Source organism: Psammomys obesus, unplaced genomic scaffold (genome assembly GCF_907164565.1).
Source record: "Psammomys obesus unplaced genomic scaffold, mPsaObe1.curated_primary_1811, whole genome shotgun sequence".
NCBI classification, from domain to species: Eukaryota; Metazoa; Chordata; class Mammalia; order Rodentia; family Muridae; genus Psammomys; species Psammomys obesus.
In genome coordinates, this window is record NW_026596057.1 from 8772419 (window position 1) to 8796249 (window position 23831).

The 23831-nt window shown below is 42.1% G+C and overlaps 1 protein-coding gene across 1 annotated transcript in view; it reads right to left on the bottom strand.

The window, feature by feature from the left end:
* Positions 1-2540: 2540 nt before the first annotated feature.
* The window catches only part of Slc9c2 (solute carrier family 9 member C2 (putative)), a 69704-nt gene continuing 48413 nt past the window's right edge, over positions 2541-23831 (bottom strand). Inside the window, exons 18-27 of the mRNA XM_055624383.1 lie at positions 23510-23561; positions 20862-21010; positions 19987-20112; positions 17854-17952; positions 13512-13679; positions 12303-12434; positions 8901-9086; positions 7963-8047; positions 6497-6552; positions 2541-3073 (exon numbers count right to left, since the gene is read on the bottom strand). Coding sequence (XP_055480358.1) covers positions 3038-3073; positions 6497-6552; positions 7963-8047; positions 8901-9086; positions 12303-12434; positions 13512-13679; positions 17854-17952; positions 19987-20112; positions 20862-21010; positions 23510-23561 — 1089 coding nt within the window. The 3' untranslated portion in view covers positions 2541-3037. The remainder of the gene's footprint in view (positions 3074-6496; positions 6553-7962; positions 8048-8900; positions 9087-12302; positions 12435-13511; positions 13680-17853; positions 17953-19986; positions 20113-20861; positions 21011-23509; positions 23562-23831) is intronic.

Consider the following 23831-nt stretch of genomic DNA (forward strand, 5'->3'; position numbering starts at 1 on the left):
TTGGGTGGGGAGGGTAAGTTTGGGCCTGGATTTTTTAGAATGAATCCCATTGTCCATGTGAAGATTTTTTTCTCCAAACTGAATCAGAGCAATGAAAAACGGAATTTTCTTGTTGTTGTTTGATTTGAAATAGGAACTCAGTAATGTAGCCCAGACTCTGCCCTCAAACTCTCAGGTGCACCTGCCTCTGCCTTCCGACTGCTGAGGTTAAAGGTGTGTGCCACAGCCTCTGGCCCAAGAAACAAGGAATTAAGGAGGCAGCTCTAATGAAGATTCCAGAATTAAGAAATGCTTTAGTTAGAGCAGATAGCCTTCTGAGGTCCTCAGGCGAAAAGCTGAACTCTGGCCTTGAGAAAGTTGGCTTCCTCTCCATCCTTATATAGAGATCAGTGAACGGAGAGAGAACAACAACATCTAAAGGGCCAAGTCTTGCTGCCAGCTCCTACATGCAGCACCCTGGCATGGTCCCCCTTGTTGTCTCTGCTTGTTTAAAGCTGTGCGAGCTGAGGAAATGGAATTATGATTCTAGTTTGAGGGCGTGTTAACTGGCTTAAAAAAAAAATCATTACCAGGGACCTTAGTGCTTGCTACACAGGCCCCACAGTCTACAGACAAAGCACATATAGTAGGGTATGCTTATAATCTCATCACTGTAGAGGCAAAGACCGGTGTGTCTCTGCGGCTCCCTGTCCATCCAGCCAAAGCTAATCCGCAAGCCCCAGGCTCCAGTGAGAGATCCTGTTTGAAAATAAGATGATTGGCTCCTGAATAACACCCATACGTGCACACACATACAGACAGACAGACAGACAGACGTGTCATTACCAACCTTCTTGTGACTGACTGGTTCAGAAAGTGGTGTGTGGTTACTTTTGCCTGTGAGACGCAAAGATGATTCCTAGGATTTTTAGGGTTTTTTGTTTTGTTTTGTTTTGTTTTGTTTTGTTTTTGAGTCAGTGTTGTGTAGGCAAGGCTGACCTCAAACTTTTGATCTTCCTGCTTTTACTTCCCAGGTGCTAGGGTTCTAGGTGTGAGCCACCATGCCCAACTTCTAAAATAATTCTTTAGCTAAAGAGTAATTAGCAGGGCTTAGGGAGTTTAATGGAGTTTTTTTGTTTTGTTTTGTTTTGTTTTGTTTTGTTTGTTTTTGTTTTGTTTTGGGGGTGGGTTGTCTAATACTGGATGTGATTTAAAAAAAAATATGCAACAACAAAATAAAGCTGAACTGGTGAGTAACAGAGTAGAAAGAGAAAAGCTAGGTCTTTGATAATTTCTACACTGGGAAAAATTGTCCTATTTTAGGTTGGTTTTCTGTTCACCTGAAGCACAAATTTCTGTATATATAGAGTGAGGTGCCATCTTCTAATCATTTCAGATACATGCTAATATACCTCGTAAGCAAGACTGTAAAGCTTAACACCTTTTCTAGTGCATCTATAACACCTACACTTGATTGCAAAGTTAAATATGCAATAAATATGCTGAGCAGGGTATCAAAATGAAGAGCTCAGAGATTGCGACAATAGAGCCATATGGAGTCCAGGACCTTGTGACAGGCTGAGCAAACACTGTTGTTGCTCATCATTGTCTGTTCCTCTCTTGGGCCTGATGAACACCCTGGCTGGTCAGAATATCAAGGGGAAGTGCCCGCTCCTCTCTGGGTGACAAGAGCAACGTGTTCACATAGCAGTTCTGGACGAAGAGGAGGTCCCTTCCTAACCGAAAAAGGACAGAGGCATCTGTTCTTGTTTCTGTGCTACAGTGCTAAAACACCCTGACCAAAAGTCACAAGAGGGGAGGGTTTATGGTTCTAGGTTACAGTCCGTCATTTTGGGGAAGTCAAGGCAGGTACTGGTCAAGTCATACCCACAATCGAGCAAAAAGGAAAACGTGTCTTTGCTTGATTGATGTGTATATTTTTTTCACTTTTAAACAGTTCTGAGCCCAGCCCATGAAATGGTACCACCCCATCAGGCTGGATCTTCCTGTATCAATTAACAGTGGGGGCAAACCCCACCACACCCATGCCCATAGGCCCACTTGATCTAGGTGACTCCTCAACTGAGGTTCTCTCCTCAAGTAATTAATTCTGCTGTGGCAAACTGACAATTAAAACTTACCAGCCCTCCCCCAAGAATGAAAGCTCTTCCCAACACTCCTGAAAAGCAAATGGACACGACCACCCCGACCCCCACCCCGCCCTGGTGATACAGGTGTTTCACTGAAATGAGAAGACAAGGACGAGTGAGTGGGGCACTAGAAGAGGCTTGGTCGGTGACACCCTCAAGCAGAACACCAGACGTCACATCAGGAAAATGAACCTCTGTGGTCAAGCACAGTCAGGATTCTGTGGTGTGCGGCCACACGTGGTATTTCCTGACACAAGTGAAGGCCACTCAATTTTTTCTTTCTTACTTTTTTTTTTTTCTTACCCTCTATCATGGTTTTCCCAAAACTATCATATATTCTCAGTCTGGTTGAAGTGTAAAGGAATAATGGATTCTAAAAAGTTATTCATTGGCCATAACATTCAACTTTATTTGACTTTTAAAAATGAAATGGAAAGTTTACATCAAAGAGGAGTATGAAATGGAAGAATTTTTATTTCTCCTGAACCTTGCTTTCAGTAACCAAGATTGTAGAATATTTCCCCACTTTTCAGCACATACTAAGTTAGAGAGGGAAGATACAGACTATCAGAAGGGCACTAACTATAGCAATGTCGCAAGGAAAGATTGCAAATATTGTGATTTAGATCACCATGCTAGCTGCACATCTCATTTGCTGACTTACTGTTGTGGCTCGTGCTCAGCTGGGGGAAAGGCCCCATCACTAAGTTTTAAAGAATTCTATATTACCCTGAAGAATTCTGAGTATCTCAAGTATGAGGCAACTTCTCTGAAGCATTTGTGGCAATCAATTAATTGCTTATAAGATAAATGCAGTGATGAACGCGTTGAGCAGTTCTAAGTCGGTGTCATTTGTGCCAGGGTGTCAGCTCCGCCTTTTTCTGACTCCACACATCATAGCTGTCTCGCTAATATGTCTTTCTAAAAAGGTGTCCACCTTCAGGCTGCAAAAGAAAGCCAAAAATATTAGACCATGAACACTTTGGGGGAAAAAAAAAAAAGCTTTTTACCAATTAAATGGAATAAAAAGTTAATGGAAGGTTTAAGGTTTTTTATTTTACTATCTGGAACATTTTCCCTCAAAAGAACCTACATGCTAAAGACTAACTCTGAGTTACAGTATGACTGACATGCATATTTCTAATTTTTATTTCTTCGTTTTTATTTTATGTGCCCAGTGTTTTGCCTGCATGTGTCCATGTGTGCCATATATATGTGCCTAGATCCCCTGGAAGCCTGGATCCCCTGGAACTGGAGTTACAGATGGTTGTGAGCCACCATGTGGGTACTGAAAATCAAACTTGGGTCATCTGCAAGAGCAGCAAATGCTCTTAACCACTGAGCCATCTCTCCAGCCTCACACGTGTACTTAAAGAGAAACTACCTTTAATCCCAGCACTTGGGAGGCAGAGATAGGCAGGTCTTTGAGTTTGAAGCCAGCCCTGTCTACAGAAAAAGTTTCAGGACAGCCAGCACTACACAGAGAAACCCTGTCTCAAGAGAGAGCGAGAGAGACTGCATTAATTTAATTAGCAACTGATACATTAATTCAACTATCAAAGAAGTACTTAAGGAAAAGAGAATACCATGAAATTTAAATTCTGGTTAACGTTATGACTGATTATTGAGTGCCTAGGAACTTTTTCCATAAATTGTGGAAGGCTGGAAACATGACTCACTGGGACTCTGTACCCCTAGCACGCTTGAGACCCCAGGTTCAGTTCCCCAGCCCTACAAGTAACAGTGATAATGATGACACCCGGAAGAGACGGGAGTAACTGAGGAGCCCTGTTGTTTGAGTCTCAGCATCTCCACCTACGAAATGGGGTTCCTTTGAGAGCAAGGAGAGAGTGCCCTAGAAGAGCTACCTAAAAAGAGCTCAGTTGGTCTTTTTCAAAGGAATTACCGCCCCCTGACCTTGACTGGTGCAACTGCCCTTTCTTCTGACAAGCACACTGTGTATCACCTCGATCGTAAATGTAGGTGGTAGGACTAAACTTTTTTCTTAAGAGAGCATTAGCATGGAAATCTTGGGGATGGAATGAGCTAGCGTGCGTGCGTGCGTGCGTTGTGTGTGTGACTTTTGCTTACGCCTAGTCGTTAGAAATCAAAACGAGAGAGGCTACTGAAAGCCCATGAGATGAGGCCTGTCCTTAGCACCTGTCACTGCTGTACCCAACAGCCCTGTCAGACCTACCTGCCCACACACTCCACCCAGAGCTAGGCTTAGTTTCAAAAGAGCAGAGACTGAACAGAGACCCTATCATCCAGGCTCTACTCTGTTCTGGCCCGAGGTAACAAGTCCCTTGCCTCCACAAATCCAGGCTTGGCCTATAGCACTGTTCAGATTTCCCCCACAACAGCCCTGGCAGCTGAGGAGATCAAGAAAAGTGGAGGCAAAACTACACGTGGCTTGAAGAACATGTTTCAAGACTTCTGGGTTTTGCTATGATGTCTGAACCACAGCAGTGATCAGCACTGCAAGGGATCCCTAAAAGAATAATAATGGCATGAATGTCTTGGTGGCAACTAACCTAACCGCTATCTATTTGGATTTACGGCCCACACAACAGGAGGGAAATCGTGCCCAAAGATGTAAACCTACTCAACTCCATCTGGCTAGTGAGGTCAGAGATCTCAGAGAAGGGCCTACTACTTACTGCCTGACTGCCTGTTTCCTAAACTGCTATAATGCCTGACTGCATTCTAAAAGCTTGTCCTTCTTCCCAAGGTAAATGTAGCTCTTACCCTTCATCAAAGAAGCTTCTTTTGCCTCAGACAGAGACCATTACAGAAAGCCTCAGCTAGTCAAAGTGTAGAGAACACTGACTGTGGGGTTCTCTGCCCCAGTGGATACCCTACAGTAGAACCCTTCGACCTAAGGCTCAGCAAACATCACAGAAGGTGGTGTTCAAGGATTGCTATAACCAAAGGAACAGGAAGTGTGCTGTAAGACTGTGCCCCACATCCATGAAATCTCATCAACACGGCTGTCTAAACAAGACCTGAACAATGGGCACCCCGCTGACATGCCAGTGTCACGGGAGAAATCACCCTGAGATGTGACTCAGACAATTACAAACTTCTGGGTCAGGGAGAACTAATCTTCCCAAGAGATAACCAAATGGTTATCTAATCCCAAGTAGCCATCCCTACCACCCCCAAAATATACATATAAGCAACACTAAGCAAACACTAAGTACATTTATATATTTATTCACACATATATAAATGTGACAACGATAATTTAAAAAATAAGGGGCCATTAATTTGAAGGGAGGGGACACATGAGAGGGGTTACAGAGAGAACGGGGAGGGAGACATGATGTAATGATATTTTAATCAAATAAAACAATATCTTTTTAAATTTCTGGTTTTATCTTTAAAAAATCCAAATAAATTTGCCATCCTCCTCAACAACGTTTAATAGAAAACTGTTTCTTAGTTTAAGCAAACTAACAGTTAAGTTGGTACTTGCTCTTGGAGCACACACGCGCTCCACAGCTTCACAACCCGCAGCTTAGCAGACTCGGCTGTGCGGCCGCCCAGACCGCGCACTCCGAAATGGAGAAGCATGGATGGCTTAGACAGCAATGCTTGACTCTGCGCTTGGTGGCTGTCCCTCCTCTCCCCACAGATCCTTACTTTCTGAAGTAACTCTCAAAGAAAGAGAATGAGGAGAGGAAGCCTGGGTGTGTCGGTTACACATGTCTACGTCTATCCGAGTATCTGTGCACACAGGTCAACCCCGCCGTGCTCCTACCCGGAGAGGGAGCGGATGATGTTGTCGGCTGTCTGCCCCAGCATGTCAGTAAAAGACAAGGCCTGGAACGGTTTTTAGACTGGCTGGCCCGTGAGCTCAGCGATCCACCTATCCTCCCCATTCACAAGCCACAGCAGTGTGCTGCCGCGCCTTGCTCTTCTGTGAAAACTGGCAATCCAAACTTAGGTCCTCTGGACTGCACAGGAAGCACACTAGCCTCTGAGCCATTTCCTCGGCCCTCAAAGTTACCCCTTTCAAAATGATGTTCCCTAATTTTAGTTTTTAAGTAATACAGATTAGCTTTGTCTCAATTAGTCCAATGCAGTGAACTGCAACAAGGCGTCTTTCCTCACTGCCTGCATGTTGCTCCTCCATCTCACTATTTACTTATAGCTTTATTTAGGGACAGGGTCTCACACAGCTTGGGCGGCCCTCAAACTTGTAAGGTAGTCAAGAATGACCTTAAAGGTCCTCCAGCTTCTGCCTCTCAAGCGCTGGGATTATAGGTGTGTGCCGCCAGGCCTGACTTGTGCAATTTAGTTTTCAGCTATGTAGATTAATATTCACAATAAGGAAAATCTATTCCAAGTGCCCAGTTTATTACCTCATCTTTTCTCTTCCAGTTATAGTCTCTCTTGGTCGTTCGAAGACCAGTGCTGACTGAGGTGAACAGAAAAAAAAAAAAAAAAAAGTTAGGAATATTTGAATAAAGATAGCAAGAGGTTCTGGGTATCAGCCTGCTCTTTGCAACTTAAGTCGTCTTTTTCTTCCCCTTCTCCTTTCCAAACAGCATCTTTACTTTCTCCCAAGCAGGTCCCACTGACGAAGCAGGCTGAATACAGGTAAGGGGGTGCAGAGTGGGATGCAGAGGAGGATGCCTGCTCCCACAACAATATCTCACTAATTGTTGCCACATACGGGAATGAGGGCTACATGCTGGCAGAATTCTTTCCTTTTTTTTTCATGAAAATTTTTCATCAAAATCTACATTTTTTTAAAGATTTATTTCATGTATATGAACACTGTTTTCATGCACAGCAGAAGAGAATGAGATTCCATTACAGATGGTTGAAAGCCACCATGAGGTTGCTGGGAATTGAACTCAGGTCCTTTGGAAGAATAACCAGTGCTCTTACCTGCTGACCCATCTCTCCGGCCCCAAAATCTACATTTTTAAACGTGTAATTTCTATGTTTTTTTTTTCCCACAGCAACTTATTAAAATTCTTTCAAAGCAAAATATATGTCAAGGAACTGGATCCAGTCCTAGTCTTACCGCTTGGGAGTTTTGTCTCAAGCCCACCAGAGAATACTAATGGATATGCTACCCTTTGTCTAGTATCTTGCCAGAGGGCCTGATGAAGAGGACATTTCCTCTCAAATTAGTAACCCATTAAGAACTGCATGGTCTCATGCGCCACAACACTCACAGTCGCAACTCAGGCCGACTCTGTGGGACAGGGAGATGGTGCTGACACTGAGCCCAGCATGGCCTGGACAATGAGCACTGAATGAAGTCCTTGGGTGTATTTTCTCCAGTACAAAGCCTTCCTGCCTCCTCTTCTCTGTATAATCAGTGTTCAGCAGCACGACTGAGCATTGCCTGCACTGACTGCAATTATGTAGTGACCCTCAAAGCGTAATTAGAGCAAAAGCCATTGGATTTGTGGTTGTGACTGCAGCTTGGAATACTCAAGCAAGATGGGTCAGGTTCCATATTCCCTTCCGGTTGCTGGGAACAGATCCGTTTCCTATCCCTGCCTGACCCCACTGTGGAAGTACTCCTCTCTGCTTTTCAACAGCGCCCCAACAGTACCTTGTCAATCCACCCACACAGCCTGGGCTTGTGGTCTGCTATCAAGAGTATGGAGGGAAGGACAGAGGAGAGGCCACATGGATTATAGAGCCTGGACCTTAGTCTCTGAGGTGACCTCTCAAAAGCAAAGTGGAAGCCCGTGTGGGACCCAGAGTGGGGACCACGTCCAATAAACTTCCAGACTTAGAAGAGTTTTGCGTTTGTTGAAATGCTTTGCAGTAGTTTTCTCGACAGTAAAAGGCTATCATCCCTTACCCATGGCATGGGAGGTCGCGTCATTTTTGGCAGGCTCAGATGTAGGGATTATGAGAAGTTTGCTTACATCTGAAATTCCCTGGATCTAAAGGCAAAATAAAATAAAATTAGTCAAAAGACCAGACATCAATCCCCAAGTGGCTGCTTCCCAGCCTTCTTTGTAAAGACTGAAAGGAACAAGCTAAAGCCTTGAGCTAGGTCTCCAACCTAAGCCGTGTGTGTGTGTGTGTGTGTGTGTGTGTGTGTGTGTGTGTGTCTCCTGGCTGGCTGACTGTTTTCTTGTGTTCTGAGGCAGGGGCTCATTAGGTAGTCCAGGTTGGCCTCCAACTCGCTAACATCTCTCCCTGCCAAACTGCTGGAACTCCAGCACTAACCCTGCAAACCTAGTCAAGCCCTCTTTTTTAACTCTGAAATCCCCCTTCGTGTTGTTGCAAAGAAATCTTAGGCCAGGAAATTGTCTTCTGCATGTTTAGGAAAGCCAGAGCAAAAACTTCTACTCCTTACTTATAACTGGACCAGAATACCCTATTTGGGAAGAAGGAACTAGCCAGCAAGGCATGGGTTGCTTTTACACCTACACCGACGGTCAACGAATCAAGACCAGCCTCCTCACTGGCCTCCCAGAACACAAGGAGCAGAAGAAAAGTGATTAAACTAACATCTCTAAACACTGAATTATCTCATCTAGTCCTCACAATAAACTAACAACATGGCTGCTGCCGGTACCTTCGCTATATTAAGTAGCAAACTAAAGATCACTAGAGCTAAGTAGCTTGCTTTTGTTCCTGCATCCAGTAGGCACCAGTCAGCTGTTAAATCTCGATCCCAAACCTTACTCTTTTAATGGCTAGCTATTTTAAATACACAACTAACTGCTGTCATCTGAGTTTTAAAGCCACTTAGGGTGCTTTACACTTACAAAGCAAATGGCTCCTTACCTGCTCACAGGACTTAGGAATAATGTAGGGAGCGACATGTGGCTCTTCCGTCTTGCTGTTAATTACGTGGCCATACACGAGGATAACGAGTTTCATGGTCACATGATTAAGAGTCATTTCGTTATAACTTGACAGAGTCTCCACATACGCGTAATTGAACATCACACACTTCTGAAAGTTTAAATCCTACAAAGAAATTACATTTTTTTTCCATAAGTCAGACAAATGGATACCATGACACCAAGAAGGAAACAGATTCACTGGCCCGAGGTCCTTGAGGTTGACAGAATGCATGCAGTTACTGGAATCGATAGAACTGGTTTAGAGGTTAGCCTTACTTGTGTTAAGTGGCCCTGAAATGTGGTTTCCCTGCCTGATGAAAGAGCTATCAATTTCACCATGTGATCAGCTATGTGCTATTGGATTTCTAGGCTTAATCAGGCTTAAGACTCATAGGTTTCTCTTAGCAGTGAGCAAATATCCCACATGACTACTGAATAAGCAATAAATAACAAAATCCAAAACCAGAGCAAGAAGGCACCTCATCTGGGCCATACGTGAAGGCTCTGAATCATGGACTTTAGAACTTGAACAGAAGCTGTTGTGGATGGAACTGAGTCTCCTTCCCTAAAGGTCTTACTTGAGGTTCTAACCTTCAGCATCTCAGAGTGTGACTTTATTTGGAAGTAGGATTATGCAGATACAGTTGGTGATGAGGCTAATGTAGGAGTGGGAGAAATTTGTAGACAAACTTGAATACAGGAAAGAGACTGTGTGATAATAAAGGCACCCAGGAGCAACCTAAGGAAGGAAGCCTGGGCCAGTTGTTCTCTGTTGGCCTCACTTTCACGACAGCCCTTGGTTGTCAGTCACTGACAGGCAAGTTAAGTGGTTATTTTCTGAGGGCATCAGCACAGCCAGGACACCAAAAACATAACAAAGTCAGCAAACATCTTATCTAAGATTTTGCGACAAGAATAAAAACAAAACGAAACAAAAAACACTATAGAAGTATGATATTTGAAAATGCATGTATATTTTGACGTAGAGGAAGACTGACAAGACTGCTTGTCTGGGGTGTTGTGGGTCATTTGATCTCACTGAGACCCCCAAGATTGTGTTGTTTACTAGAAAAAAACCTGTTTCTAGTTGTGGTGTGGCTCAGCCCTAGTGCACACCTTTGATCCAAGAGCTTTCTGTTTGAATACTGTAAATAGGGTTAAATAAAGTCAACTGTAGATCAAGAGCTGGAATAAGCAACCAGTTGACAGGGAGTGAACCAAGAAAAACCCATAAAGATTGAGAGGAAGTCAGTAGGACGGATAGAGAGACGCACAGGAAGTAGATGGGAGGGACATTTAGTTTGAGAGATTTTTGAGACAGGGTAGGGAAAAAGCATTCCCTTTTTCTTTTGGGGACATTGACTGAGGAAGGTCAACTGGGTACTTTTGCTGCCTCTCTGGGCGAGCAGGCTTTCACATCAGCATCTTGGCTCCTTAGTCTTCATTGGTAAAAATCAAATGATTGAGATTCTATTAAAAACAACACTGGTACGCTAAAAATTCTTACCTGATTAGCTTTTTCATGGACTGATCAGATGGAAATAGTTCCTAAAATCTTCTTGAAACTGCTCTATATTTTTTGTTATTGTTGTAGCTTTCTTCTCGTTTCAGTTTTTTATACCTAAATACTTTTGTTTGTTATATTTTTAGTTTTGTTTTAAGACAGAGTCTCAGCCTGTAATTAAGGTTGGTCTGTTGCTCTTGATCCCCTTGCCTCTACTTTCCCACCCTCAGTTGAAAATGAGGATTTTTTTAAGAATCACTTACATAACCATGATGTCATTAACTACCTAATAATAAATAATTATAACTCCTTAGTATCAATCATCTAATAGCCAGTCCATACTCAAGTTTCTCAAGCTGTATAAAATAATATTTAAGACCTAAAGTACTAAATTTGGGTGGGTTTTTTTCTGTATTTACATTCTTTGACCTGGAACAGTCTCTCTTCCCCTTTTTAAAGTCATTGGATTATTGGGGAAAAAATGAAAATGAGTTTGTTGGTAGGCAGAGTAAACTAGATTCTGAACTTCTCTGGTAGGGTAAAGTAGATCCAATAGATATTCCCTGAGGAGTAAGGCTAAGGAGGTAATGGTTAATGTCAGCAACTTGTAAGAATCTAGAATCACTTGGGAGGTGGCCTCTGGGCATGCCTGTGAGGGATTACCTTGTTTATGTTAATCAATGTAATCTTAATTAATCAATGTAACCTTCACTGTGGGCAGGGCCATTCTCTGGACAGGGGATCCCGAACAGGCACAGAGTAGAGAAGGGAGGCTGAGCACTGATTTGCATCCCTTCTTCTCTGCTTCCTGTCTGTGGATGTGATATGGCCAGACAAGTGACTTCTCTTTCTTCAATGAACTTAACTTTGAACTGTGAGCTAAAATAGATGCTTAGGTTGCTTCTGTCAGAGTCTTTTTACCACAGAAAGAGCAAAATTGAGTGGGTTGTGGGTGAGCATTATTGTCCTTAACATTTTCTATGTGACCACTCTCATTTACATCAGGGATCTGTGAATCAAAATGTAAGTAGAGCGGACAGTTGCCCTGCTGTCGGGAAGGTCAAACACCCTGCCCTTAACTTTCCCCTCTGGAGGTTTATTCTATTCTATTCTATTCTATTCTATTCTATTCTATTCTATTCTATTCTATTCTATTCTATTCTATTCTATTCTATTCTATTCTATTCTATATCTTACTCCTCATGATGTGGCAATATCAAAGGCAACGAATCTTAGTCTCCTTACTCCTCCACTAAAACTTTCCTGAGCGTTATTATTGTAGGGTTGTAAATGAAACCTGACTGGCTTGAAGGACATACTCTTTTTAACCCAAGATTTAAGTTAATCAGTAAAAATTGTTGAACTTTTAGACTGTCACCGCCTCAGCTCCTGAATCACAGTAGGGGTGGGAATAAATCCTAAGTCAAATACAAATACAGGACTACATATTATGCTGGTCTGGGGACAGACTTGGGCCATTACTCTCTGGCAAAAAAAAGTTCATAGACAGGACTTAATCATCTCAACAAAGTTTTTGAAAAAAATTAAAGATATATGTTCAGGGCTGTTCATTAACTACTAGTTGGTAATATGCTTGGCTTTTGGGGGGTTCTTATTTAATATTTTCTAATTCTATTTTTTTAATCTTTCAGGCAGCTGAAAAAATAATTGTGACAAGAGGGTATTTAACATGAGTAGTTAAAACTCTGAGGTTAAACTCATTTTAAAGACTCAGACACCACCTTCCTTTCTTTCTTTGTCTGAAAAATACGGGATATACTTTATTTTAAAAAATGGTAGCTACAAATTCTTTTATATTCTCTTTATATAACTTACCTCGCCAGCAATAATTGATTCAAAATACTGATTTGCAATACCAAGAGAAAGTTTGAGCCATATTTGATATTCCAGAGATGGCCAGAAGACATCAAAGCCTTCATATAAATCCTCCAAGGGGATGAAGAATGCCTGAAATAACAAGGTTCCAGTATATGTACTCTATTTGTACAGTAGATGGTACTCTAGCACTGACATACTACTCTAATATCTAAAAGAATTGGCATTGTGGAAAGATTATATAAGATAATAACATGTGTGGTCCAGTGAAGGCTATATACTTAAAAAGTGGCCCCAGAGGGACTGTAGAGATGGCTCAGCAATTAAAAGCACTGGGTTTTTCCCAGGGGGCTTAGGTTTGGCTCCCAGCACCCATATCAGGTGGTTTACAATCATCTGTAACTCTAGCTCCTAGGACTCTAATGCCTCTGGTCTCTGCTGGCACTGGAGCATACAAGCACTACACACACATGCACAATTAAAATTCAAAAAAAAAAAACAAATCTTTTTTAAAAATATACCCAGGATATTCATCACTCAATAGACTGACATTTTGGCTCACAAGCCTGAGATTCAGGAACTGAGCTCTCACAGTAGCTAATCCACAATGCTCCCTACCCACAGTGCTCCTTTCCAGAGGTAAACTGCTTGTACTCTGTCAGAATTCAAGCTCATGAATTGTCATGAGTTCATTCAGACCTGTGACTAAATAAATGCCTTCTCCCATCCTGCAGAAGCAACATGGCATAATCTGACGAAGCACCACACCCTTCTGCTGCTCCACAATGCCCCTAAGACCTTCAACTTTCCCTACTCTGTTCCTTCTATCAGCCTCAAAAACTGAGAGCCATTCACAGCAGGAATTTTGGCTCTTTTTTAATGGGATTATCCGCACCAAATGGAGTTTCAGGTCACTCATTTGTTGAACAAATAACTTATTACTTGGCAAGTGAAAGAGGGGGTTGGGTTACAATAAAAGAGTCTTCTTACAGAATGCTGCTCTCAAAATGGTGACAATTTCAAACAACAAAGCACTAAAAGCAATTTTCTAATCTCTATAACATCAAAGGATAAGCATTCTCTCTACTTAAGTAATAAGGAAATCAAGACTCAAGGAGGTTAAATAACTCATCCACAAGTAGGCTGCAGCAGAGCTCAGCAGAACCTCATAATCGAGAGATTAAATCTTACAACAGAACTATTTCATACCTGCAAAGTAGTTTCACAGATGGCCGTATATTCAATTTCACGCTTAAGCAAACAGCTTAGCTCCCCAAGCACATCGCCGCTGGTACAGTACTCTGTGTACGTAGTCTTGAACTGTCTGTCAACCCTCTGACTTGCCTCTATCCCAAAGGTGGGGGAGGAGCTATGTAACTGTGGAGGTGAAATTATGACAAGGGAAATAAAAGTGTTAAGTCCTTTGAGTACACCAATAACTTCCACTCTTTATTACAACTGTTCCAGAGGGAGTCAAAGGATCTTTAATGAACTGTGTCAGGAATGGAGGGAAGAGTTAGCTTTCACAAAAGTCATGGTTTACTTCAAATTTCAACAGCTCCAGGCAAAAGTTTTCCTTATAGAAAATGTCAGCTTATTGGGCTAGGAATGTAGCTCAGTGGTACCACACTTGCCTACCATGCTTGATTAGCACTGAAAAACAAAACAAACAAACAACCCAAGACTCTCATAAGGATTAAATAACAAAACACATTGCCTTTTCTTGATTACTTTTATAAAAATTAAAATTAAACTCTTCATACCTGTATTACTTTTAAGATATGGAGGGCCCAACTCTGAAATCCAAAATGCTCCAAAATCTGAAAATCTCTGAGGGCTGAAATAACATTACTGGTGGAAAATTCCATACTTGATCTTAGGGCTCACAGTCAAAATGTAGGCACAATAAAAATACTGTCTAAGATTACATTTCGGATATACACAAGAAACAAAAATGAATTTCATGTTTAGACTTGAACATTACTCTAAAGAGATATCGTTATAAACATACCAAAGTCTGATTCCAAGCTTGGGGGGGAGCACTCTGATGAGTTACACGGCAACAGAATTTGGGATTTCCATGCTGAGGGTAAAAATAAGGCACCCACAGGATCACTAGTGCCGGAAGACTCACTTCCCAGGAGAAAAACTACTGCCATCTGCATATTGGGGGGGGGGTTTCAAGTTCTGTTGATTTTTATGAGAAATGCATAGACACACTGAGAATTTTCCTCTCCCCAGTTGTCCATAAATTTATATACAAAGCTTTAAATAAGCTAATTTTCCCATTCTTTATGTTATGTTGTTTTCTTCATAAACAGTGAGGCACCAACATTGTAAAATGAGAGAGAGAGAGAGAGAGAGAGAGAGAATATGGTGGTGCACATATTTAATCAAAGTACCCAGAAGCAGAGGCAAGTGGTTCTCTGGGTTTGAGGCCTGCCTGGTCTATAGAGTGAGATCCAGGACAGCCAGAGCTACCTAGGGAAATTCTGTCTCAAAAAATAAAACAAACAAACTTCTGAGGACCAGATAGCCACAGGTGAAATTCTGGGAGTGCCATATCCAAAAGACTCAAGATATTGTCCCTTCATGGCTATTACTTTTGTTACTAGAGCCTCCACTCACATAAAGCCTCATTTTGGACTGAAATGTCAACTTCTCAGAACATAGAATCATCTGAGATGAGTCTCAGTTGAAGAATTATCTCAAACAGGCTTATCTGTGGACATATCTGTGAGGGATTATCTTGATTGTTTATTGACCAGGCCATTGTGGAAAGCATCATTCCCTAGGCCAAACCCTGAACTAGACAAGAGTGAAAAGAGCTAGTCTGAAGTAGAAGTTTCTGGTTTCTCTGGAAACTGAGTTGTGTCATGTGCCTATGGTTTTTTTGTTTGATTCCCAAGTGTGGGATGTGGGAATGTTTTTCCCCTTTCAGAAAACAGCCCTGGTGAAAAGGCTTGTGATGTTGGTCAGCTGAAACCTCCCTCCTGTGAGGGACCTGAGTTTTGTGAGCTGCAAAACATCCTTGTGTGGACTCTGAAAAGGGATACATAGAAGCCCAGAGACAGACAACACTTTCTGCATCTCCATGTTTTTGCATTGCTGTGGTTTGCGTCCTTCACTGGTCTTGGCAGAGAAGAATGCTCCAAAGAACTTCTCGGGCTGCTTTGGCAGAGCTTTGCTGCTTCGGTGGTCTTGTGTCATTCGGGTGGAGTCTAGCTGCTTCTCCAATGCTATTGACAAGTGTTGCTGCTGCTCCTTTGCTGTTTGACTAGACTGCTAGTATCCTGACAACTGAATTTGGTAATCCCCCTAAGGACTCATGGACCCTAATCAGCAAGAAGTAGATAAAAGAGGTCTACAGCCCTATGTAAAGTAGGGGAGGGTGTAAAGGCATTTAAGAACCTTAAATAATGTAGATGTTTGAAAAATCTAAGCCCAGACTGGTTGAACATAAGCAAGAAGGTGTTTGTTCACTCTTTGCATCAGAGGTGCTATGAGTAGCACATCTTCATTCCCAGCATGAAGTTTTCCTAGAGAAATCCTAATTCCTAGGACATCTCTTATACAATACTAAATGCGTATACATTTAACTTATTTTGTACATCGTGCTCTCTCCCTTTATCCTTCTACTGGAAAATAAGTTGCAGATGAGCCAAGATTATTTTTTTTTTTAGTTTTGTCAATCCAGTACCTAGAATGACCAGTGCTTGCTCATGATAGTAACAAAGTAATTATCTGTTTAATCAATGAATGAAACTGTCTAGAATCAGATACTCTGTATTATATTGTCTTCATATTATCTTCATCACACTAGTTTATTCTCTCAATAGTAAGAGGTCTGAAAAACTCATTTTAAAATTTGGAAGTCAAATATATTATTTTCCCTAGGATAAGGAATTCAAGCATCAGCTTAGAATTAGGAATTATCAGTGTACAGGCCAAGAGGAACACTACAGTCAGCTACTAAAGAACCAGTATGAAGACACAGGATTCTTGCCCCACCACACTACTGAATTCATATCCCCTTTCTCACTCCTCTCACCTCTCTCTCCCTGTCTCTCCTCCACTCTCTCTCCTCAAACAAAAGCCTCAAATTAATCAACTGAAAAGTTTTATTTTGATCGTCAGAGTTGCAGCCAAGCCCTTATGCCTGAACTCTCATTTAGGTCAATGAGTCCACATACTTACTGGTTGAACATCCTCAAAGCACTAATTCCTCCACTTTGCTCAAAGAGTAAGTAACAACTCAGAGAACTTTGTAAACTGTGTATTAAGTATGAGCATTCCTAGGGTTCCCCTTAGTGTTTAGCTTCTTTAGGTCTGTAGATGGCTGTCCTATATTATACAGCTAATAACCACTTACAAGTGAGTGGATGCCAGACCTATCTTTCTGTTTCTGGGTTACCTCACTCCGGATGATCTCTTCTAGTTCCATCCATTTGCCTGCAAATTTCATGATTTCTTTGTTTTTAATAGCTGAGTAGTATTCCATTGTGTAGATGTACCACAATTTCTGTATACATTCCTCCACTGAGGGACATCTAGGTTGTTTCCAGATTCTCTCTATTACAAATAAAGCTGCTATAAACATAGTTGAACAAATGTCCTTATTGAATGGTGGGGCATCTTTCGGGTATATGCTCAGGAGTGGTATAGCTGGATCTTGAAGTAGTGTTATTCCCAATTTTCTAAGCAAGCGCCAGATTGATTTCCAAAGTAGTTGTACAAGTTTGCACTCCCACCAGCAATGGAGGAAAGTTCCCCTTTCTCTATCTCATTCATAATGGCAAGCAGGATAGACACCAGAAATGATGGAAGAGAAGAAACAGTATGGGAGGGTCCTCTGAAAGAATTCACACAACAGGGGATCAAAGCAGATGCTGAGACTCAAGGTCAAACTCTGAGCAAGCACAGGGAGTCTTATGGAGGAAGAGGGGGCTGGGAATAGAGGGACATGGAGGGGACAGGAGCCCCACAAGGAGACCAACAAAATTAAAAGATCTGAGCCCAGGGGGTCCTGCAGAGACTGATGCACCAACGGAGGACCATGCACGGAGAGGACCTAGACCCCCCCTGCTCAATTGGCAGCTCAGTCTCCATGTGGATCTCCGTGAGGGGAGCAGGGGCTGCCTCTATCACGAACTTGATTGCCTGCTCTCTAATCACTCGTCCCGGGTGATGCGGCCTTGCCAGGCCACAGAGGAAGAGTCCTGATGAGACTTAACAAGCTATGGGGAGATGGCAATAGTGGAGAACTCCCCCTTTCAGTGGACTAGGGGAAAGGGATAGGGGGAAGAGGGTAGGAGGATGGGATAGGGAAGAGTTAAGGGGCTTCAATGAATAAATTGTGAAGAAAACAAATTTTAAATTAAAAAAAAAAAGTGTGAGGATTCTGTCTCAGCCATCACTCTTAACTCTCCACAGAAATGGTTTCATGTGGGAGGGATTCATGATCCAAACTTTTCATATCCAAAACATACCCTTACGTTACAACCACGTATTCAAAATGCATTTAAAATTTTTAAAAATTAGTCAGTCTTACGCTTGCCATTCCTGAAATAATTAAGAAGATTCCTTGTGGCATTTCACCTTCTCTACAAATGATGTCTCCATAGTCAAAGTAGGTGAGTCTAGTTCTTTCCTGAATGAAAAAAAAAGGGGGGGGAGGGGTAAAATTCAATCCTAAAATTTCATAGGCCACTTGCGTAAACAGAAATAGGATCTTAAAAGTAAAAAGACTTTTCAAGTAGCATAAAAATTGGAAACATATTCTTGGGTTGTTACAGTACATATCACATCAGCCTTAAGAAATAAAAATAACGCAAATAAGCAAAGCGTGATTACTTTGTAATCAGTACTTGCACAACAAATAATGCTAACACACTGCAAATATTTGGGGGCTGATTGTACAAACTAACCAACCAGAAAGTGTTTAGCCTTCTCTGGGGCTTGGGCTCTAAATGCCATGCCAGGAAATCAACTTCTTGTCTACAGAAGTTAGGCGGGAAAAGGTATTGTCAATAGAGTGTGTTCACTATGTATCCATGTTCTCGTTTGTATGTGAAGTCAGAAGACAATCTTAAGGGTTTGACCTGGCCTTCCACCTTGTTTGAGGCAGAGTCTCTTGAGACATGGCGTATACGAGGCTATCTGGGCACAAGCTTCCAGTTTTCCCATGCCCACCTTCCGTCTCACCATAACGAGCATTGGGATTACAGAGGAATGCTACCATGTCCAGCTTTACATGTGTTAAGGATTCAAACTTGGGTCCACATGCTTGCCATGGCAAACACTTCACTATCTCCCAGGCCTAATATACTTAGTTTTATGATAAGTCGACAGATGTGAAGTAGAAGTTTCTATATATTTTTATAACAGGCCTACAAAGGCAAAATTACTAAGGTCCCATGAAAGTCATAACATATCCCCAGTGGAGACAAGGCCAGAGCCAGGTCTTAAAGAGGCTCATGGGTATTATAAACAGTTTGGGCTTTAACCAGAGTAAGTGGGCCACTGAAGTGTTTTTTAATAGGAAAATTATGATAGCAGTTAGCGTTTGAGAAATATGTTCAATAAACAGGTTTTCAAACCTCCAATAAGGGCCATCTCAGAACATGGGGTTTAGATCCAAGAAAGCAGCTCTCACCTCTCACTTCACATGATTGTGTAATGGCAAATAAGCACCAGCAATTCTACAGATAAAAAATTCAACTGCTTACCTAAGGTTAATTACTTGCCTTCTGATTTCAGCCTTGATTGTTCTACCATCATCTTTGCCCTCATCTTTATGGACTATGCATGCGTGCGTGCATGTGTGCGTGTGTGTGTGTATGAATACTGGTATGCACATGCCACAGTATGTGTGTGAAGGGTAGCAGAGGACAATGTCAGGTGTTGCTCTCCACCTTCTACCTTGTTTGAGACAAGATCCTGCCAACAACAGTTCCCTCTTCACAGCCACACTTGGTCAAGGCTGGACATGTGCTACAAGCTACACCAACTGGACTTCCCAAGAATCTGAACTGAGGCACAGAACCTAGAATTTGAGAACCCGTTTGTTGAACCTAATCATTAGAAAGAAAACTCCACAAATTCCTGATAGGCCTTTTCACCCTGACCAAAGTTGTTGAATGCTATAGACTGAATGTTTGTATCTCCCTAGAATTCATATGTTGAGGTCCCAAATCCTAATGTGAGGGTATTAGGAGGTAGAGCCCTTGGGAAGTAATCAGGTCATAAGGGTGAAGCCCTGTTTGGGATTAGTGCCCTTATGAAAGAGGCATTGGAGAGTTCTCTTGCTCCTTCTACCAGGTGAAGACAGTCACTTAGGAACCAGATGCCGACCTCACTGGATACCACATTTGACTGTGCCCTGATTTCACATTTCCCAGCTTCCAGAACTGTGAGAAGTTTCTGTTGTTTGAAAGCTATCTGGTCTGGGTTGCTGTGCCATAGCAAATCAAGCTAAGATAGCCAAGCGGCTCTTCACCTGTGAAAACAACCACAATTCTTCAGAACATTTTCTCCTTGCTTCAACTAGGTTTCTAATGTTTTCAACCATTAAAAAAAACTTAATTTAACTATATTTATGTTTTTATATGCTTTTCTTTAGCCATTGGTTGGGGCAGAGGGAAATGTTTGCATCAAGCCTGAGCCAAAACAGAGACACTATTACCTTGAAGAACTCAATAAGAACATCTTTATTTTCCATCCAAATGATGTTGTGAAGGTATTTGTCAGGAGTGGGAGGTGGGATCGCCATTGGAAAGTTATTCAATGCTTTTACTTTTTTAAGAAGTACCTAAAAATAAACAGGCAAAGTTATGGTGATTGTTTCTGTGACAGAAATTGAACACGAAGTGAAGGAAATCTAAATTTCTATTGTGCAGATTTAACTTGAGTTTTGACTCACAGATTCTCCCCTCACATGCATTATACCCTTTCTGTCCCTATTCTCTTCCTCTTATTTTCACCTATTAACTCAGATCAAACTTGTCATCTTTATAATTCAATTACTGCATCCTACCCTGTCTTAGAAACACACACACACACAGTTAGTCCCCTCCAAATACTCTCTGTCTCCATGTTAGTGTCTCCATGGATGCCTCACCCAGGGGAACCAGGCAGTAGAGATTCCACCAGTACATAAAGAAGCAGAAAAATAAATAAATGAATACATCTACTGAGTCTGGAGAACAAGCCAGATGAGGACTTCACAGAGGCAATCTTGATAAGAACGAAGGAATCTGGAAAATTTTCTAGATCTTTCTTTGAGTCCCTTCCTGAAGCCTGACCAAACAGTCCTTCTTATTGAACCTCCAAGCCTACTGCTTCACTGCTGCTGGTTTCTGTCACTTGCAGCCATTTCATTTCTACCTGCTGGAGCATGCCAGGCAGCACTGGTTTGATGGCCACAGGCATTAAAAATGCTGCAGCGTATTACAGACGTAGTGCCTACGGCTAAACCCTTCACCCAAACAACTTACACTCCATTACATCCTGGGGTGTCTGAGCTGATGGAACCAAATGAAGTGGGAACTGCATTAGTACCTTGTTCATCTCAATGCCCTCGTGCTTGTCAATGATGCCTCTTGACCAAAGGAAGGTGAGGTTTTTCAGGGCTTTCGCAACCACATTGCGGATTGCCTGCTTTGTCTTCAGAGCAATCACAACGTCCCGGCCTTCGTGCTCTATAAGCCCTGAGGAAAACTAAACTCGATAAGCAACCTGGGCAATAACCACAACAATGGCTAACACTGTGTTAGAATGTCCAAAGTATCTGCAGAGTAACCAACCGTTTGCTCTAGCTTCACACAGAACTCATGAGGCTGGCAGGATGAAGATGCATCCCCACTCTATGGATGAGAAAACTGAAAACCAGCTTCCCCCACAGCTAAGTGACCCTGCTTTATCCCCATGGCACCGTCTACCTGCTTCTACTCCAAAACTCATTTCACTGGAGTATTGTTTTGATGTCTCTGCCTCTTCCTCTACATATTTTTGTTGGTTGGATGAAAAAACAACAACAACAACAAAAACATTTTAGTCAAGAGAGCATCTGGACTTAGGTGGATGGGTCTGGTGAGATCAAGTGGAATACTCACTCCCTTTTAATAAACACAGGAAATTAGGAACTAGACTCACTTCTTCATCTTTACAATGAGCACAGTGTCTGCTATATGTATGGAAGGTACTTACACTTCTTTTCTCACTAAAACGAGTTGATCAGTAAAATAAAGGGTAGCTATGATAGTCTAGAGCACAGGTTTTAGTAGCAGAGTCACCAGAGCTAGAGATCTGACTGCCACTTCTTAGTCACGTGACCTTAGGCAAGCTAACCACAGTAAGCACCTGCTTTCAAAAGCTGATGATAAAGGCCATTAAAACAACAGTGAAAGCAATAAGAGTCGCTATTTTAAGTATTAAATTAGATTATATATATATATATATATATATATATATATATATATCACCATATAGCTCCTTATGAAATTCTCATTCCATAACCACAGACAGTAGCCATGTGGAAACAGACACTCCATTTTTCAAGACCATACTGAGAAAACTTCCTAATACTCCAGATCATCTAAAACCACAGCACACCATGCTACACAGTTCCTCGGCCCTGCTCTGTAAGAGCATAGAAATAAAAACCTTCTGCTAAGTAAATGGCCACAATGGGTATGGGGTTTCCTGAAATGGTGCCAGAATGTTTATCCAATCCAAGCACTGACAGCCATTAGGCTGTTTTTTCCACTGTGATCTCGAAAGCATGATCACCGTAAGGCCAGATGGCATCTGACAATGTGGCTGTGAGTATGAAGCAGCCTTTATTTCTTTTCTAATGACTTCCATTCATTAAGGGTCTACCTTCCGCCAGAGCCATGGCCTTATGCTTTAATGCTCACTAAGACTTGGTCATAGGAGGAAAAGTTGCTCAGCACAAACTCCTTGGGCTCCTATTATCTCCTTCAAGTAAAGCAGCCTGAATGTAGACGCTCAAACAAAAGCAGCATTTCTTGCAGTCCTACATTCTAAAACATCCTTACCAAAAGGGGTGGGGGGCACAGAGTAGGGGGAGAGGCTTAAGAAATGCCAAGTGCTGACCTACTTTCTGAAGTCTACTGGATGAAGCAAAGCAGAACACCTTCTTGTCAAAGGTAGCGACCTTCATGTGCCTTTTCCTAAAAACCTTAAGGGCTCTGGCCTTGCCATCTTAACACACCCCCACACCCCTGCTTCCGGCCTTTCCCTACACCGCCACAGCAGCTGACAGGATCCCCTCATATTCTGCAGTGATATCCTCTGGCATGCTCAGATGTGCCACCAGAACGCACTTTTTTTTTTTTTTTTTTTTTTAAGAATCTGTATTTACCCAACACTGCTTTTGCATCTTTGGACCTTACAGGTGGTCAGTAAATGCTGGCTGGATGAATGGATGCATGAGAAAATGTAGCGGAAGACTTCGTACGCTGGAATGCCCTGCTTTTTCAGGTACCTGTCCTGAAAGAACAAAGCTCTCCTGGGATGTTCCTGTACTTACCTGCCCTAGAGAGAGCAGAGTGAGGAGCTTGTGGTGAGAATAAGTCATCCCCTGAGCAACAGAGCTCGGAGGAACAGCTGTCAGGAAAAACTTCCCCCAGGGAGACGGGTGTTATTGCTCAGTGCAAACTTCCCAATTACAAGAGAACAAACACTCTCTGCAGAGAATTGGAAAACTCAAATAATAGAGGATGTACACACATATGAAGTAGAAAACCCAGCCTATCTGTGGTTTGGTTCTCCAGACACATCTGTGGATGTTTGGGCCTTTTTCTTCCCAGATCCTTTTTCCTCCATCATGGACTGAACTGTGCCCTGCTGATGTGACACACTGAAGCTTGAACCCACAGTGACCATATGCAGAGAAAGAGCCTTTGCAGAGGTGGTGAGACTTATGGTGTCATAAGGGTGAGCCCCTACCTTGTAAGAATAGGCCCTCACTAGAGAAACTGGCACCGAGTTCCTGTGTGTGGAAAAAAAGGTTAAATGGGGTCACAGTAATAAGATAGCCATGTTTGCCCCACGAGAAGCCAGTCTTCATCAGAATCCAACCTTGATAGCACTATCATCTGGGATTCTGGTCTTCAGAACCACAAAAAAATAAAATCTACAGAGTACATGAAAGAAGGAAGAAAAAAAATGTTCCAACCACTCACCTAGTTCTCTAACAGCTTCTCGTTTGTTTTTTTCTAAAATGTCATATAATTTCTGTAAGAAATTAAGAAATGTTTATTACTACAGCAAGTGTAATCACCTAATTAAAATTTAAATAAGCATCACAGAGGAATTCTCACTTAGTTTGATTTAGGGGAGCTTTTGTCTTCTGGAACATCCCCACTGCATTCCCCAGCCTGGGACTCAAATCGCAGTGAGTGTTGCACAGCTGGCATTTTGCATAAGTTCCTTGCTTCACTGTAAGTATTATTAGTTCGAAAGAAAGAAAGAAAGAAAGAAAGAAAGAAAGAAAGAAAGAAAGAA